A 16,755-nucleotide genomic window follows, 5' to 3' on the forward strand; every position below is an offset into this window, starting at 1 on the left:
TTTTGAGAATTCACTGAAAACACAGAAGAGAGTCAACTAAATCTTGTCATTCTGTTCTTGGACAAAATTCTGAAAACAGAATACAATCACTGGCAAAAGACAACTCACCAAAGAGTAAGCATGATTAACTACTTCAAACTGATCATGAGGCTTGCAAGAGCCTTACTTTATTCAAAAGTAAATATTTCAAATGATCTGCAGAGAATACACACATGTGTGGAGCACAGCAATCCACACCCATGCACCTGCACCTCGAGAGTTCTAAGAATGATTAATTTTTCTTCATTCTTCTTTCTTGCAGAGTGTATCCTATCCACTACCTTACTACACTATTTAAACAGTTTTATAACATTTTCCTCCAAGAGGCATTTTCAGAAAACAACATCTCTAGGGTCTTTTTCTCACTACCCTGTAATGCACAGTGACTAATTTTCCTTCTGTTGAGTTGACTGCCAAAATTTCTTGGATCTGTGACTGCCTATAAAAAGGTAACCCTATCCTTAAATACGCCATAAAATTTTATTCGAAATCAATGTATATATTAATGTATCTCTTAGTATAAAATGTATTCCTATATTGAGAACAAAAACTCAGTTTGTACATTTCAGGAAGAATTGAAGAAGGAAAGAAGTTCTGTCCCTCAAAAAAAACCCTAGTGTATTTTCTACTCTAGCTATTGGGCTAGAGTAGGAAATTATTTCATTGTAGTCTGACAGTTTCATATTGGCTATAGCATTTGAGGACTAATAACACCTTGTTTGAAAGGCCCTTCTTCAGCCAGTCCTGAATTTGCAGGCAGCACTTTCAAAGGTTTGGCTAAATTTTTCTCATCTCTACTTTTTACTGGTTAATTTCTTTGTGTGAGTAGAGAAGGCGTAGAAAAGACTCAGTGGAATCAGATGAAAAAGCAATAAAACATTGCCCACAAATAAGTTTGCAATATATTCTTTCTCAAGAGAACAGAAAGCAGAGCTATCAGTTATGGGAAGAAATACTGCACTAGCAGGATTTCCAGAAAATGATCTGGTTTATAAAGTCTAAGATAGGCAGCGCAAATCTGATTCTAAACTGCTCGGAATTCTCAGCTAATTTTGTATTCCATTTACGTCTCCTTACAGTATGCACACACCTGATAATTGACATTTTCAGGCCTGCATAACTCTATCCCAGACAGTTTTTTGATCCATCACAACTTCAATGGACCGTGTCCCTGCTCAGCTGGATTCCCTGCTCGTTGTTTGCACCAGTGAAGAGCTGAGCAAAGTCTCACTCTGGAAATATGCCTGGTCTTACTCATATAGATGTAATAAACTACCAGAATTTTTAACTTCAAGCCAAGTATTTTTCTCAGTCAGGTAAGTTTTCAGCATTTGGCATATTGCTTTATAAACAGCTGCCAATATAATTATATGTATACATTTATTTACAGATAATTAAATAACCAAACAGCAGGCTTCTGAACTATGCCACAGAAATGGCTTATTCTGACCTACACCATTCTGAATGTGGCAAAATATGTTTAGATATAATGTCTATTCATGTCTTTATAATGTCTATTATATTGAACAAACTTTTCAGCCAGTTATTATTTTTATTAGACCAACTAGTTTTCCAGGGAAAAACCCCAAGCTTCCAGATGAAATTTTTAGTTCTAAAGCCATTCATCAGGTCTGAAGCAGAAACTAAAAACAAACTGAGAAAAATTAGAATTCAATTAAAAATGTTGCTGGTACCTGTGGAGCAGGAAAATAATTTCCTAGGGATTGCTTTCCACATATGTAAGCATTTTCAAAAATGCAAATGCTGTATCAACAGATATAAAGTATTAGACTTTGCTTTCTTTCACATTCCTGTAAGCCTCAGCTAGAAAACTTGACTGGCAAACATGACAATCACATTTACAAGAATCAGACATTGCCACTACGAGGTTGAAGACTGGGGTCTCTCTACTCACTTTAACTCATCTTGAGCTATTTTTTCTTGCATACTGAGGTCTCTATTTCTCATCTCTATGACCATTCCTTCAGCCTCACTCTGCAGTTCTGGAAGACTCTTCTCCAAAGTCTTGTCTTGAGTTCTGAGTGTCTCATTCAGTTTTACAGCATCTTCTTTTGCAGCTGCAGGGTATCAAAATACATTTATGTAAGGAGCTAGTAATTAAAAACAATAGAGAAGCTGTCAACTCTATCAGCAAATGGGACACAACTTGCACTGGTTATTTCTGCTGTGAAATATAAAGGATGGTTAATCCAATGGTCAGAAACAAATGAGAAAATAATATGTTTCATCAAACCTTTTATTATAGTTCACTTTTCAACACAATAATTAGTGAAGTCTTTATATCCAGGATAATAAATACATTGCTCCCCTCATCCTCCCCCTGAAAGAAAGAATTTACACTGAACCTCCAAAACAAGCAGAAGACAACTTGCTATATCACTTGTAGAGTTAAGGAGCAGGGAGGACAACTAATGAAAATTAGGCTTAAATTACTTTTGGAGAACCTCAAAATATGTCATTTTTAGCATTCAGACTTAACAGTGCTAGGAAGAATAAAAAATTGTGAAATTTTAGAAAATGAAGCAGAAGAGGAGTGAAAGGCACCCACAGATGTCTAAGCCCACTCATGTGTTTGGAAGAAAATAACCAGAAATGGAAAAAAAAAATTCAAGGTTGGAGCATATGAAGGTTTACTATAAATGTGTTTGGAACAGCCAAATTATTCCACACAGATAAAGCTGTACACATGGCATCATACTCAAGGATGGACTAAAAGTCTTTCTGCCATAGCACACCACAACATATTATAATACCCACTTTCAGAAGCAACTAGGTAATTTATGGCAATCAATTCCATCTTCAATTTTAAAAAGTACTGCTGCCCTTCCACAGGTACAGAGTTCCCAAGTAACTGATTTCTCTGAAATGGCACCGTTCCTGGTCACAGGGGTACTTATGAGTATTTAATATTAAATCTTTAATTAAAGACATTAAAATCAGTCTTTCAAACTTCAGTAAATTACTGTTTTATCTACACATTGTATAGGTTTAGAGCAAATTATGATGAAAATTCTAATCTAATGATGTCTGATTAGCTGGTGAGAACTGAGATTTGTGTCTTTAATAAGGAGTGGTTTTGTGAGGTCTGGAAAAAGACTACACTTTCCTCAAATGGATCATGGATGACTCCTAAATGTACTATATTATCTATCATTACTAAGGTACCTCAGGCCAGGAATAGGTTTATATTAATTTTTTTAAAAATTCTATTAAAAAAATAGTGAGTAACCTCCCTGAATACTTACATAAAAGAGAAAATGAATATGTTAGCTAAGCTTTTCTTAGGTTCAGTAAAACTTATACCCAGTTTTATCCATCTCTTCTCCTAACCATATTTTGTTTTGTGTCTGGGTAGAATGAAAATATCAGAGTCCAGTAGTGGTAAAAGGTCTGGGTGCACTGACATAGACAAAAGCTAGGAACTGCAAAGAAGGAAAATTAGTTACAGCTACTCAGAAGTTCAGAAAGTCAACAATCAGCTCAGTAGAAGTGGATAAGCACTCAGAGCATGGTCATTAGAACCAATCACTACAAACTTCTCACTTTTAATGAGGAGTTTTGTCAGCTAAAAGGTACGAATGAGAAGAACGTAGCTGTGTTATGAATCACCAGTGGCATCCAGCTGTAAAAAAAAGTTATTGGGACATTATTAGGAGAGCTGACATAGGGAAGTTTTACTCCTCCTGCAGAGCAAGACACTGAAGAAACCTCATTTCATGCTTTTTACCTGTGGTTCCGAAACACGGATATAATTTTCAGCAGAGGAAGGGAAATTACATGAAGGTGAGTAGGAGATTTAGGAGAACACTCTTTTGTGTGATTCAGTCTAGGAAAAAAAGGGGCCAAGGTGAAATATGAGTCCTCTCTGCAAATATATCTGGTGTTGGGGGAAGGAGGAGAAGTACTAGGGAATGGAAAAAACATCCATTTGAGCTAAAGAACAGAGTTTTCTAGGGAACACGATGATAAACTAAACATGAATATTTTTTGCTAGAAATGTGAACTATGGCAATTATGAAGAGTACTGAAACTGCCTCCTATCCAGATCGTGTGTATTTGTAGAAATTGCTTTGAAGATGAGCTTTAGAAAGTTTTTGATAGTAGGGAAGTGGATGCCTTAACCCACAAGGTATCTCTCAATCCTGTGTATTTCATGTATTCTTAAAATGTTAACTTGGCCACTAGGCAAACACATTGATTTTAAAGTTTTTGTCTACTTGAAAGTACTGCATAAATTTATTTCACCGCCTCAATGTTTTCTAACTCTATATTTCCTACTGCTAAACCTGCTTGAGGAAATTTTTGTTTGGGCTACAAACACTGGGCCTAAACTTAGTAGACTCAAAGACTTTGTTTTGCTCATGATCCCAAATTCATCCCGAAATATGAGGAACATGGTCTTTTGTTTTAAAAAATTCTCAAAAATTTGCTCACTTTTTCTTGTTGCTTTTCCCACAATTTTTTCTTGTCAAAGTTACAAGTCCTAAGGATATCCTAAAGTGCTGTTCAGTTCACTTCCAAAGCACATACAGGGAAGTGTTACATAAAAGGCAATAGAAAATGTATTCTATAGCATTTGGACAAAAGTGAAAGCTTTCCCTTTCAATGACATAGGCCTTCAGAAGCATAGCTACTAAAACCAGTACTGCAGTGAATATTTGGAGGAGGAAAAAACTTAAAAATCTTTTTCAAGACTTTTAAGTCTTGAAAAAAGTCTTTTTCAAATAACCCCATCTGTATTTGCCAATTATTTTAATATTTTCAGCCATTATCTTATTTAATAACTTTATGAAATATATAGGACTTGCTTCTTAAGGCCATCTACAATCTAGTTTTCTCATAATTATTTACTACAGTGTAAGTGCAGTGAATCAGTCTGTGGAAGACAGAGTGTTGACTTTGGCTCCATGCTTAGGTAGGGTTAGGAGTCATTTGCAAATTCCAAGCAGCAGATGTTCATTAACAGCAAGAAGTAAGTGCATTTTTGAAGTAAAACTGGTGAATTAAGATGAAGTATTAATGTACCAAGTGCTAAAATTACATCAAACTTTTTTACCAATACATATGTTTACCTGCTTTGAAAATAAACAAAAGCTAAGCCCTGTTTGTTACTTCATCATAACAGCTCTTCAGATAAAAATCCTGAAGGAACATGCTCAGTTTTCTTCTAGTCTTTGTTCATAATTACCAATACACGAAGTGTTTATACAAACTCTATACACAGACTTGAAGAAAAATTTGAGGACAGTTTACTGCCTTTTCTTCTCGCAGCATTTTAAGCACATGACATTTCTCAGCAAGTAAAGTCTTCCTCACTGTCTCTCAGACCCTCTTCCCCTACCATCCTCCTGTTTTCTTGAGGAACAGCTCAAGTATTTTAACTTTTTCCAATACCTTCAGCAGCTTGGAGAATGCCTTTGACAAACTGTCCAAGAGATTTCGCTCTGTCATTAGTCCTCTCGGCATCCTGCCTGGTCTGCTCACCATCTGCTGTCACCTTGGTAGCCTGGTGATACAAATTCAGGGAAAATATAATTAATGAACAGGCCAAGGCTGCACTATGTTATATTCCTACAGGGTGAATACATGTACAGAACTTTCCTCAGGCCAGAGGCAATCAATGAATTATTGATCAGATGCATGGGAAATGAAATGCTCTGTTCAAGTACACAATTAAATTTTATTACCTTTTCCTTTAAATGGAAATTGGAAGGCTTTATTTTAGGTTCTTAGAAACCCTACTTGTGTGCAGCAGCACATCAATGGAGACAGGATGAAATTATCCACTGACTAACAATATCTTTGCTTAAAGAAATGCTGTTTGGAACCTTTTAATAGATTCTTCAGGGAATACTTTCCATAGCTTCACAATTGTGTACTTTTCGATTGACAAAGTGCAGCAGGTATTGTGACCCCTTTGCTTCTTCCCTGGAGGTGTTCTCAAAGAAACAGTTCATTCCAACAAGCAAGAAGAACTTTAAATCAATACATTAATTTGACCAAGAAAGAGAGAGAAAAATAAAGAGTAGTTTTATTCAGCCCTAATGCTTGAAGTTGTTAGTTTATAACATATTGGAGTGCTCAGTAAAATTCAAGATTTCTGTTACTAAATGCTTTATAATTGTACTGAATCACAGCAGCAGCAGAAAGGGAGACATCTGCTGCAGACCTGAAAAACATGCCAAGGAAAGGAATCATCTTAGGACATTCTAGTTAGCTCGTGAGGACCCTATTTTAAAATGAACCCTTTTTATTGAAAAGAAGCTAAATTTTTCAAGATACAAAGCCTGTTGAGCTGTACTGCAAAGAAAAAAAAAAAACCCAACAAAAAAAACCCCCAAAAAACCAAACCATCAAAACCAACCCCCCCCCCCAAACAAATAAAACAATGAACCCCTTATTTTTTATTTAGGCTTTACATTCCCAAAAAAATCTTGAAAGAAGGCATTATGAATTTCCCAGTTTCTGTGAAATGGCTAGAAGGTCAATAATTCAAAATGAGCTTAGGTTTTCCCTGACTTGAACTGCACAAATTGTTTCTCCCTTACAAAAACCCCACACTTTTCAGAAATAGTCAGAGAAATAGTAGCACTTAAACACATTTATTTTTGCCTGATTGGCTTCTAGATGGCAGCCCTCAAGGTACTCTTCATCTGGGTTTCTGAAATAAAATCCCTGGCATTATCATTCCACTTACAATTTTGGGCTACTTCAGAGTCGTTACACTGAAAGTAATTTACACTGAAAGTAATTTATATGAAAATGGTTCAGGTAAATAGAAATATACAGGAAGAACTAAGAACCCAGACAGACTGGGGGGAATTTGTTCTAGTCCATCCCTCCATCACTAGAACATGTCTTTTCACACTTACACAGCTTTAATCATACTATTGGTTACTTCCTCTAAGATTTACAAACCCTTTTTACCTGCCTGGATACAGAACTAAAATATTGCTACAATGAGCTGTAAGAGGCATTTGGGTTATTAAAAAGGCAAAAAATTCCAAATGGTCTTGATGGACCACTGCTCAAACTCTCTTTGGCATTTCTGATGTCATTTAATTCTTCATGTAAATGATAAAAACTTATTATTTATTGTCAAACCCTCCAGAAGAAGCTTTTTATTCTTTGAGTTTTATTTGTTTGGAATATTCACATTCAGTTTTATTATATTCTATAATATTTCTAGTCCTTTGCTAGAAATGGTGTTTTATAACTTACATATTCCTTTCTTAATTTTGATCACTTTTTCCACATTCATGCTAATTCAAATTGGCCACTTTAACCTCTCTATTTATGACTGAATAGCAGGTACCACATTTTTCTGAAAATTAATCTGTCACTGAACAATTTTCATTTCCTTTCAGTGACAGCTCTCTTTTGTACTTAAATTCCATTCAGGTCCACTGAAGGCCTTCTGTATTTTGACAGAATTTCCTTTACTGAAAAATAGGCTTTTGCTTCACTATCTAGTCTAGCTTTAATTCTGTAAACCATATTAAATGGCGAACATCCTTCATACTGTAGCTGGCTATTCCATGGCTAATTAAATGTTTTCGTTTGTTAATAAGGTCCTAGTAATTTTCTACATATCCAATTTACTACAGCCCACCATTTCTATAAGGTCAGTTTTCAGCATCTTCTAAGAGTTTAAACAGGCCCAACAAACTCCTGCTGTGGGAGCAATAAGGATGAGGCAGACTGGCCCCAGAGCAAGAGTTTGGAAAGAGTCTTGTAGAAGTTATTTGGACACAAATAAAACTTTTTGGCATAAAGGAGATCCCTACCACAGAAATCAGTGAAGGAAGTATTTGAGATCAGTGAACATGCTTCGGTGATGTCCACAGCTTATACTTAGTGATGGAGACTCCATGAAAGGCTTTGCTCCAGTCTGGAGTAGCCACTTAGCAATTTAAACTGGAAGAAAATATTAGCAACTATGCACACTTTTTTGGTTTTGGTTTTGTTTCCATGTTTATTTAGTCTGAGGACTTAATCAAGCCTTAGAGAACTCCTCTAGATAGCATCTGGAGGGTGTCCTCCAGGAATTTCTCTAGCTAGTGAGCTGCAGACCATAGAAGGAGGTGTAAACACAGACATGTACAGATGGAAGTTCTTGGCTCTCTTTCCAAATGTTCCCACTTATTGCAAACTAAGTTGCTTCTGCTACTACTTCCAGAAACTTTCAAGTTAGAGAAATTCAGTACTTTGGGAGAAAGGCAAACGTTTTCAAAGACAAAAAGCATTTAAAATCAAGATGAGTGATTCTGATCCCTGTCTTTCTTGAACACTCTGAAGGTACCTAATTAGAAGGGAAGTGGGGGTTTTGCTGAAATGCAGTGAACTGAAAGGAACTGAAGATATCAGGCCTTCCTCTGGTGGTAGGTGCGGGAATGTGCATGCAAATATGTGAACATAATTAGTGCAAGAAAGACATGAAGATCTTCTATATGGAAAAGTAAATGAAGCACAGAACAATGTAAAAGAAGGGAAAGGAGTACTGCACTGAGGTAAGAGATCATTGGTTGAAAAGAGACCACAGGGAAGCAAAATCCCCGAAAGTTTTGTAGTGACTAAATACCATTGTCTTCTATATTTTATCTTAAAATGCTGAGAAATTTTTTTTCATGGAAACAGATTCCTCACCAATCCTCACCAGCTTTTTTCTTCACCAGTACTTTTTCACTTTGGAAATATAGTGAACCTGAAAATCAGATTCAGGGAAAAACTTTGGCATCTATGGTGGTACTTTGTACTCCAAGTGCCAGCCGTTATGTAGTTATCAGCTGTATCTTCATTTGGAAATTAGCCTTGAACACACAACATCAGGACTCATGCTTCCTTTTGGAACACTATTCTTATTTACAAAAACAAAAGGAGAAAGGTAGGACCTGCCACCAGTTTCCAGTCCCTAAATTTAAAAAAACCCCAACAAAAAACTACCCCAAAATGCTCCAAGTAACTCTGTAAGGATAACCAGAAATCATAAGGCTACTTAGTCATCACAATGATGAAAAACTGCAGAAAGGGAGTGGTGAAAATGTGGCCACCCCAATAATTCCCCTATGATCACACTTTTGATATGTTTTTCCTTCCAAGAGTTGTCTACAGAAGGTCAGATTCTGCATTATTTTAGGTCATCTCTATTGGGGAAATTGGAAAAGGATATTAAAAAGAACAACTTTACAAGAGGAAAAAAACCCTGTCCTAGCCTAAGTCTGAGAAATATTAATATAATAAATATAATCTTCCCTGCTTGTACAGCTGACATGGGTTAAAATTCCAACTAGACTTAAAACTACTGCAGTTGCTTCATGCAGAAAAATAAAAGATCAAACAGAAGTGGAAAAGCAAGCTTTCTCACAATGTCAGTACATACAGATAGATACTGGTGTATGCACAAACATGTGGTTGCCTACATATGCAAACACACTTCATATGCTTTCTTACCCACTACCCATTTCAAAATTGTATAAAAATCACCCAAAAAAAACAGTTTCTCTGAGAATTTTAGTTCCTTAAGCCATGTACAATTTAGAGACATGATGCTAAAACTGCCTGGATTTTATGTGATTCTCTGTGATGTATATTGATCAGTACAATACTCCACATCTTTCTTATTTGGTTCTTTGAACTCAAAATCATGACTTTTGGTAGTTCTTCACATCAATGTACTTTGGACAGCTTTATTTATACTGAAGCTGGTTATATTTTCTCCACTAGGTGGCACAATTTATATTATTTTCTTAGACGTTGTCTTTACTGACCAAAATGAGGTCTATTTTGAAATAAAACTTTTGTAATAAAAAGAGTATATAGCACATCTATTGACATCCAGAAGTTGCTAACTATGCTCATAAAGGAAATCTGGAAGACATATATTTAACTAAACTTGCACAGCTCTTCAGTGTAATCTTTTCCAGGTAAGATCATTCTTGGGTCATCTGTATGGAAGTGAAAAAGCTTTCTTACCTTATTAGGAAGTTTTGCAGAAAATATGTGTCAATATATTGGCCCACAAAAAGAGATTTTTAGAGGACTTCCTGTCATTTTAGACACTGAGACTGAGAAGCAACTTATAATTCATCTATGCATTCATGTTTAATGCATATTCAGAAGATTTCTGTCATTATGCAGCCTCAACCAAACCCATAGACATCAATGTGATCACAGACATACTCTTGTCAGTAGTTCATCCATTTCTGTCACCAAGGTATCCAGATTTTCTCGTGCTAGCTGAAGAAATCTCTCTGGTGCTCTCTGAGGTGAAAGCAAATGCTGTTGGGAAAGAGATGGAAAAGTGTATGTGCTGGATGTCAGTGCTTCCAAATATTGAAGAGAAGAAGCATCAAACATTTCATTACAATATGCAATCCCTTTTGCTACTGACTTGTGTCACATTCATCCAACAGGCTTTTTTCAGGAATTGACAAATTTACATAACTTTTAAGTATGGTAGGGAACATACAATATGTAAAATACATAACCATTTTATAGACCATCAGCATGAAAACTATTTTATTTGTATGCAACATTGCGTTTCTGTGCCTGAAGTATAACTCCTTGCACATACGTTCAGAAATTACCGTGGCGAGATTTATTTATTAAAGTAAGTAAAAAATAAATAACTATAATACTTATTTATCAACCAAAGCAAGCCTGAAATAATTAAATCTTGATTTTTTTCTTCTTCCCTCAACCAGCTGTGAGGTTGAACAGAATCAAGTATAGTTGTACTGAAGCTCTGATATTTATGTATGTGAATATTGCCAACATACCTTTAATTCCTGTGTCATGTTCTCAAAGCCATGTAACATTTTATATGGAGCAGGCAGTGGACCACTAAGGTTAACACTCAGAATCATCTGGTTTAGCTGATCCAGGTCGTTGAGAAGGAGTCCTGTGCATTCATCATCACAAGCTGGGGGAAGAACAACAAAGCTGCTAAACATTTCTTCCTGCTAAATATTTAAGACATTTGATTTACATATTGTATGGCACACATGCAATTCATACATATTACCCCAAACAACAACTAGGGAGCAGAAAAGACATTATTGCTTAGGATTTAGTAATGGACAGTTTAATATAAAACACTAAGTTCAAAATTGATAGGCGTAGCTCACTAAAAGAGGAAATAATTAATGTTGTCCACTGCAGACTAGCCAATATAAAATATTAAATTACACAGGTAATTTGGATGAAGTTTGAGAAAAGCAGGGCAATTTGGAGATCAGATGGGCAATTTAGAGAATCTAAGGAGCTCTGTAAGAAACACAATACACTTATGGATTTGAATACATGACAAAACCTTAAAAATCTCCATATAACAGCATGGCCAAGCATACTAAATCTGTAATGCAGACAGCTGAAACTATCTAGGTAAAAATACTGATAGCTTTCTTTTAAAAAAATGCTTTTCCCTACCTCTTTTCATTAAACAGCTTATAAGCTTTTCATGTATGCTTCTTTTTCCACAAATATCCTTCAGGATGAAAAATATTGTTGTGTGCTGCATATATCAAAAGAAGTTTGCATTTCCTCCCTCCCTTACTTTCGATTAACTATCACAAGAAATTCTCATCTTGTATCATTTATGCAGCAGACAGGAGGATTCTTCATCCTTTAGAAGAGAGTTGTGGGAATACCTTTCTGCTTCTCTGCATAAAGAGCTAGCAAACCCAAACATCTCAGGAGATGAAGCAAACTGTGGAACAATGAATTCATTGGCCATGTTAAGAGATATGGAGAGTTGTACCTAAAATTTTACAAGCGTGTAATTATTTGTTTCAGCAAAGCTAGGCAGTTTAATAGCTAAAAAGCCCCACTAAGCAAAGTGTATGTTTTTGTAGAAAAGAGAAGTAATTTTCAAAAGAGAATTACTTCTTTTTTTCTGAAATCTGTTCGTCATGTAGATTAAATCTTTTCTATTCATTAAAGTTTTCATAGTTTCCTAAATATGCTTATTACTCTTTTGACTGTTCAATATACCAAAGACAAAGAGTAGAGTCAAATACTGACAAAAAAAGGTAAACTATTTCAATACACCATAAAACTCAAGTGGGGATTGAAAAGGAGACAAGGTAGATGCTGGATTATCGTAGTAAGAAGTGGGTGCAGAAGGCTAGATACTACTGTTATTTTAAGACTTCCTTTTACATTTTCATTGCTTCCATTTGCAGACTCCTTCCTCCTATTTCACAGTATTTTGTTACATAAACTGAACCGCACTGGAACTGCAGTCAATAACTGTGGGCATGATACATTCTGATTTATGCTCCTACATGAAATTTTACCTCCCCCCAACTTATTAACATCCCTGTTCTTGCCATCTGTGTGCTTGCCTTTAGAAGCCTGAGAGAATTCAAGGAAAAGCAGGTTTTACAGCAAATAATGTTTTATATAACAAACACCTGTTCTGTAGCTGATCAAGAAGGTAAGGAGACCTGATAATCATTTTCCAGGATGAAAATAAGTGATCTTGAACCTGAAAAGAGTTGGCCTTTATAGTTTAGTTTTTGCTGCGTTTTCTTTTTTCCCCACATATTATTTCACTCATGAAACGAGGGAAATCTATTCACCTTCAAAATTTTCCTAGTGGTTGGTAATAAATTGCTAAAAATTTGTTATGTGTTAAAGACAAACTCAATTCACACCAATAAGAAAAAAATGAACGGCCCAAGAAGAGATGAAGTATTCTCAATGAGTGGGCAATCAATAAGTGAGCGTTCAGTATAAATTAACACCTCATGCAAAATAATCAGGTTGAAAAGAGGAACTGCATCGAGTGAGACCACAGCTGAGTAGATGAGACAGGACTGAGCTACTCCAGTATGCAGTCTGTAATGTACTGTAGCTATGGGAAATATTTCAAGAGCATGATTATATTTTGCAAGACTAAATACTTCTGTGTCTATCTATAAAGCTGTCAGGATAAATTTGTGTCTAATATTAACAAATACAGCACTAAATTCAGATCATTACAGCAGTGCAAGCATGTCAGAGGCAAATCATGCAATCAATATTACAACAGTTCAACAAGCAATTAATGCAAATTACTGCATTTTCCATTTTAACCACACTTTTCCATGCACACTAAGTCTCTAAGGATTTTGACTTACCTCTTGTGAGAAACATGCCCAAAGTACGCATGCTAAAAGAAATTCTTTTAAGATTATTCCATCTCACAAAGAAACATAATGTATAATAAAAGAAACACATCTGAGTTACAATGTGTTCCTCCAACTGAGGGATTATCTGACACAATTTTGCTTTAATACATTCATTTCTGTGAAGATTCAGAAGACTGTATTATGACTAGGAAATTTTTTTGTCTAAGGGCAACCATGCAATCCAAGAAGTTGTGTTCTATGATAGTCAGTGACTCTTCAGTATCAGCTTCCTGCTCTTACAAACAAAGTGCTGAACTACTGTTAGCTCAATAAACTTCTGGCTAGTACCTCATTTTTCCCATTTTGGCACTAGTCTCACATCAAATAATAAACCGGCCTTCCTGTGCCTTCAAAACAGAACCCCAGTAGAGAGCTGAAAGCTTTATCTTCCTTGCCAATGCTGCTGGTTTCATGCAGCTTACATGATCAATATGTCTCCAAAATTTGGGAAAATTCATATCCAGATCAGGGTATAAAACACCTGCTAAGGTTTATTTCTGATTTTTATTATCTAGAAATCTTCATCTGCTGGTTCTGATACATACCAGCAGTAGCTGAGCTTAAAGATTGCTTGAGTTGGGTGAAAAACTGGAGTGTGAATCTAAACTCAAGAGGAGCTCATTTTCTCACAAAAATGGAGAACAAATGATAGCTCATCAGCTTCTAGGCCAAGCAGGGGTGGCCTAATTGAGCCCATGCAGCCCAAGAAGCAGTTGCCCATCACGGATGTAAATTAATTCTTATATCTGAGACACACGGACACACAGCAGAACTCAGAACACTGAAGAAGCTAGTCCAAGGCTTCATAGATGTGGTGTGACACACATTCTTCTCAGCTCACTCTGTAAAGGCTCCCAGCTCCTGCTGAATTAAGCACTCTGTACACAGATTCTGTAAGATCTACCTCTGACAGAGCATCTCTGCCTAGTTCTGAATTCCATGATATCATGGAGCTCCTCACTGTTTTGAATGGAAAACTTTGATTCTGCCAGGACTGGTGGCTGGGAGCTCCCCTGTTCTTCTTGCTGTAGGGCTGTGATGAAGCAGAGATTGACAGCTGGGAAAAAAAAAATCCCTCTCATTGCAAGCATCAGTCTTGAGTGCAAATACTTAAATGCCCAATACCTGGTATTAAAGGAATCTCATTATGTAAGTTTCTTCTTCTGCCACTATTGAATATTTAAATACATAAAGATGAAAGTTTGTTGACTACAGCAAGGCTGAGGATCTTTTTCGTTTTTTCACCCCACAAGACTGAGTTAAGGAAAAATTCCTAACAATGAAATATCTGCTTGATCTCCCTGTGTCATGATTGCTTCCTGTTCAGTCACATCAACTGCTTTACATTTAGGCTTTTGCTTGACCCCAAGGAACAATTGTGACAGGAGCACACATCCAAGGAAAAGTTTTGTAGTTTGTGTTGCAACACAGCTCAAAACATAGAAAATCTTTTTTTTGAAGTCTCCATTGTAGCTATGACAGATACCCTGAAAGCATTCAGAAGGTGAGCTCTTACTTGCCATATAGTATATAGAGCCAAACAACCATGAAGCCTTGAAGTTATCACCAGGATTGTTTTGTTCCATAAATATGGCACAGCAGTGAGCAGAGTCACTGTTCCCATAACACTGCCATCTAGCCTTCTTCATTTTATGTACTACAAACTCTACAACTGAAGTGAAGTGTAATGTCACAAGGAATAACAAAAAATACGCAAGAGGATTACTATTTCTAAGAAAATGCATGATTGCTACAGGCTTGATTCAAAATCTGAGAGAAGATTTGGGAGAACTTTTGTCATACTTGACAGTATACAAGGATGCTGGCAGCACTATTAAAATTAGTTTCCAAACATCACTATTTATTCTTTGAGCTTTTACAAAAGAGAAGAGAAAGTGAACCTACAAATTTAATTGCTTGACTCCAAAAATTCTAAGAAAGTGTTCATCAGCAGAGTTTTGTGAATATCTGTATAGGAAAACCTAGGGGGTTAATTTAGCAGGGGAAATAATCCAGCCACTAGCCATTAGAAATTTTTATGATGTGTGGTAAACCATACTCTTGTATTACTTGTTTTTTTTTAAAAATCTACTTTTTGGATATAACTTTTCATTCCCTGATGGAATTCTAGAAAAAACAAAATTGTTCTGTTCTAAGAATATAATGGGATTGGAATTCTGTCTTGCCATGCACCTATAATTATCTAACCATTGCTCAAAATCAATCTATATTCTATTTTACCTGTAGCTCTCTAAAATATAACTGTTATAACACATCACTGAACAGTGACATGCAGTAAGCAACTGAAAAATGACACATTATTAAAAAAACAGTAAAAACCCAGTAAAACAGATTTTCAGCTAGATCAGAAATAGATCACTTTAGTGAACATGCATGCTTCTTTGCTTCCCCCCAACCTTTTCACTGAAAATCTTCACTTAAAAAATCTTTTAGAGTACTTATGATAAGGGGGATATTAAATTCTAAACATTATATTTAAAGAAGAATGCATTACAATATTTTGGCTAAAATACATCTCTGATCTGATTTAAATACACATTATTTGGTTTTTCAGGTCATACTGTAGGGTGACCTTCTATGGAATTTGCCCAAAATTTATTTTTAAAATGTTAATTATTTAAAAAAAAATCACTTTCTTTAATAGTAACTATACCATACTAACAGAATAGCTTAATCACTATGTCTTATACTACTTGCAAATACTTTTTCAAACATGGCTGACTGTATTTGAATATTTTGTCTTTAGGTTAGACCACTTTAACTAGGGGTTCTCCACACTTTTGACTGGTACAATGCAATTGCAGCAGTTGAAATGGAACTGCAAATGAGCAAGAGTAGGTACAGGCATTCAGCGCATTTTAACTACTGAATGCAAAGAGGATTCTGCTCTTCACACTAATTAATGTTCTGTACTTTAAGAGAACCATTTTTTTGCTTTTAAGGTTTTGTTACAATTGAAGCTGGTCAGAAGGGAATTTACTGAGTATTTCCCAATTGATTGATATTTGAAAGCAAAAAAAATACATTGTACACAGAACCAAATTCTCAGCTGCATTAAACTCATATTGGAACAGCTCAGTACTCTGAGAGCAAGGAAGGAAAACTTTATGTTGCCCCAAAGGAGTTTCTGATGGTTCTTTGACGGGACAAGGACTATTAAAGCACATTAGGGGCTGCAGCAATGAATCCCTACCAACAGCTTCACTCTGAAGCCTGTGACATACCAGACACTGTTTACCACTGGCAAATTCCCACAAAATCCAGGCCTGCCACACTCTCTTTGCCACAGACCTGTGTCCACCACAAGCTACAAAGGTTATTGATCAGGCTTATTTTCTACCATGTCAGGGGTACTGTACTGCATTAGCAAAGGCAGGTGTGGAGTAATATGGGTGCCGAGGAGCCTTTAAACAAGAGGAAGATCATACAATAAGACCTAATAGGCACATTAAATGTCTAAGAAATATTAAACTGCAGTTTTTGCCATTTATGATATGGTTAA

General features: G+C 35.9%; 1 protein-coding gene across 5 annotated transcripts in view; it reads right to left on the reverse strand.

Moving 5' to 3' along the window:
* Nucleotides 1–16,755, reverse strand: part of LAMA2 (laminin subunit alpha 2) — a 339,355-nt gene that overhangs the window by 69,644 nt on the left and 252,956 nt on the right. For all 5 annotated transcript variants that reach the window (XM_059842130.1, XM_059842129.1, XM_059842128.1 and 2 more), the window contains 4 exons: nt 10,839–10,981; nt 10,240–10,338; nt 5,455–5,566; nt 1,955–2,117 (listed from right to left, as the gene is read on the reverse strand). In XM_059842130.1, the coding sequence (XP_059698113.1) occupies nt 1,955–2,117; nt 5,455–5,566; nt 10,240–10,338; nt 10,839–10,981 (517 nt within the window). The remainder of the gene's footprint in view (nt 1–1,954; nt 2,118–5,454; nt 5,567–10,239; nt 10,339–10,838; nt 10,982–16,755) is intronic.

The sequence above is a fragment of the Haemorhous mexicanus genome, chromosome 3 (genome assembly GCF_027477595.1).
Source record: "Haemorhous mexicanus isolate bHaeMex1 chromosome 3, bHaeMex1.pri, whole genome shotgun sequence".
Taxonomy (NCBI): Eukaryota; Metazoa; Chordata; class Aves; order Passeriformes; family Fringillidae; genus Haemorhous; species Haemorhous mexicanus.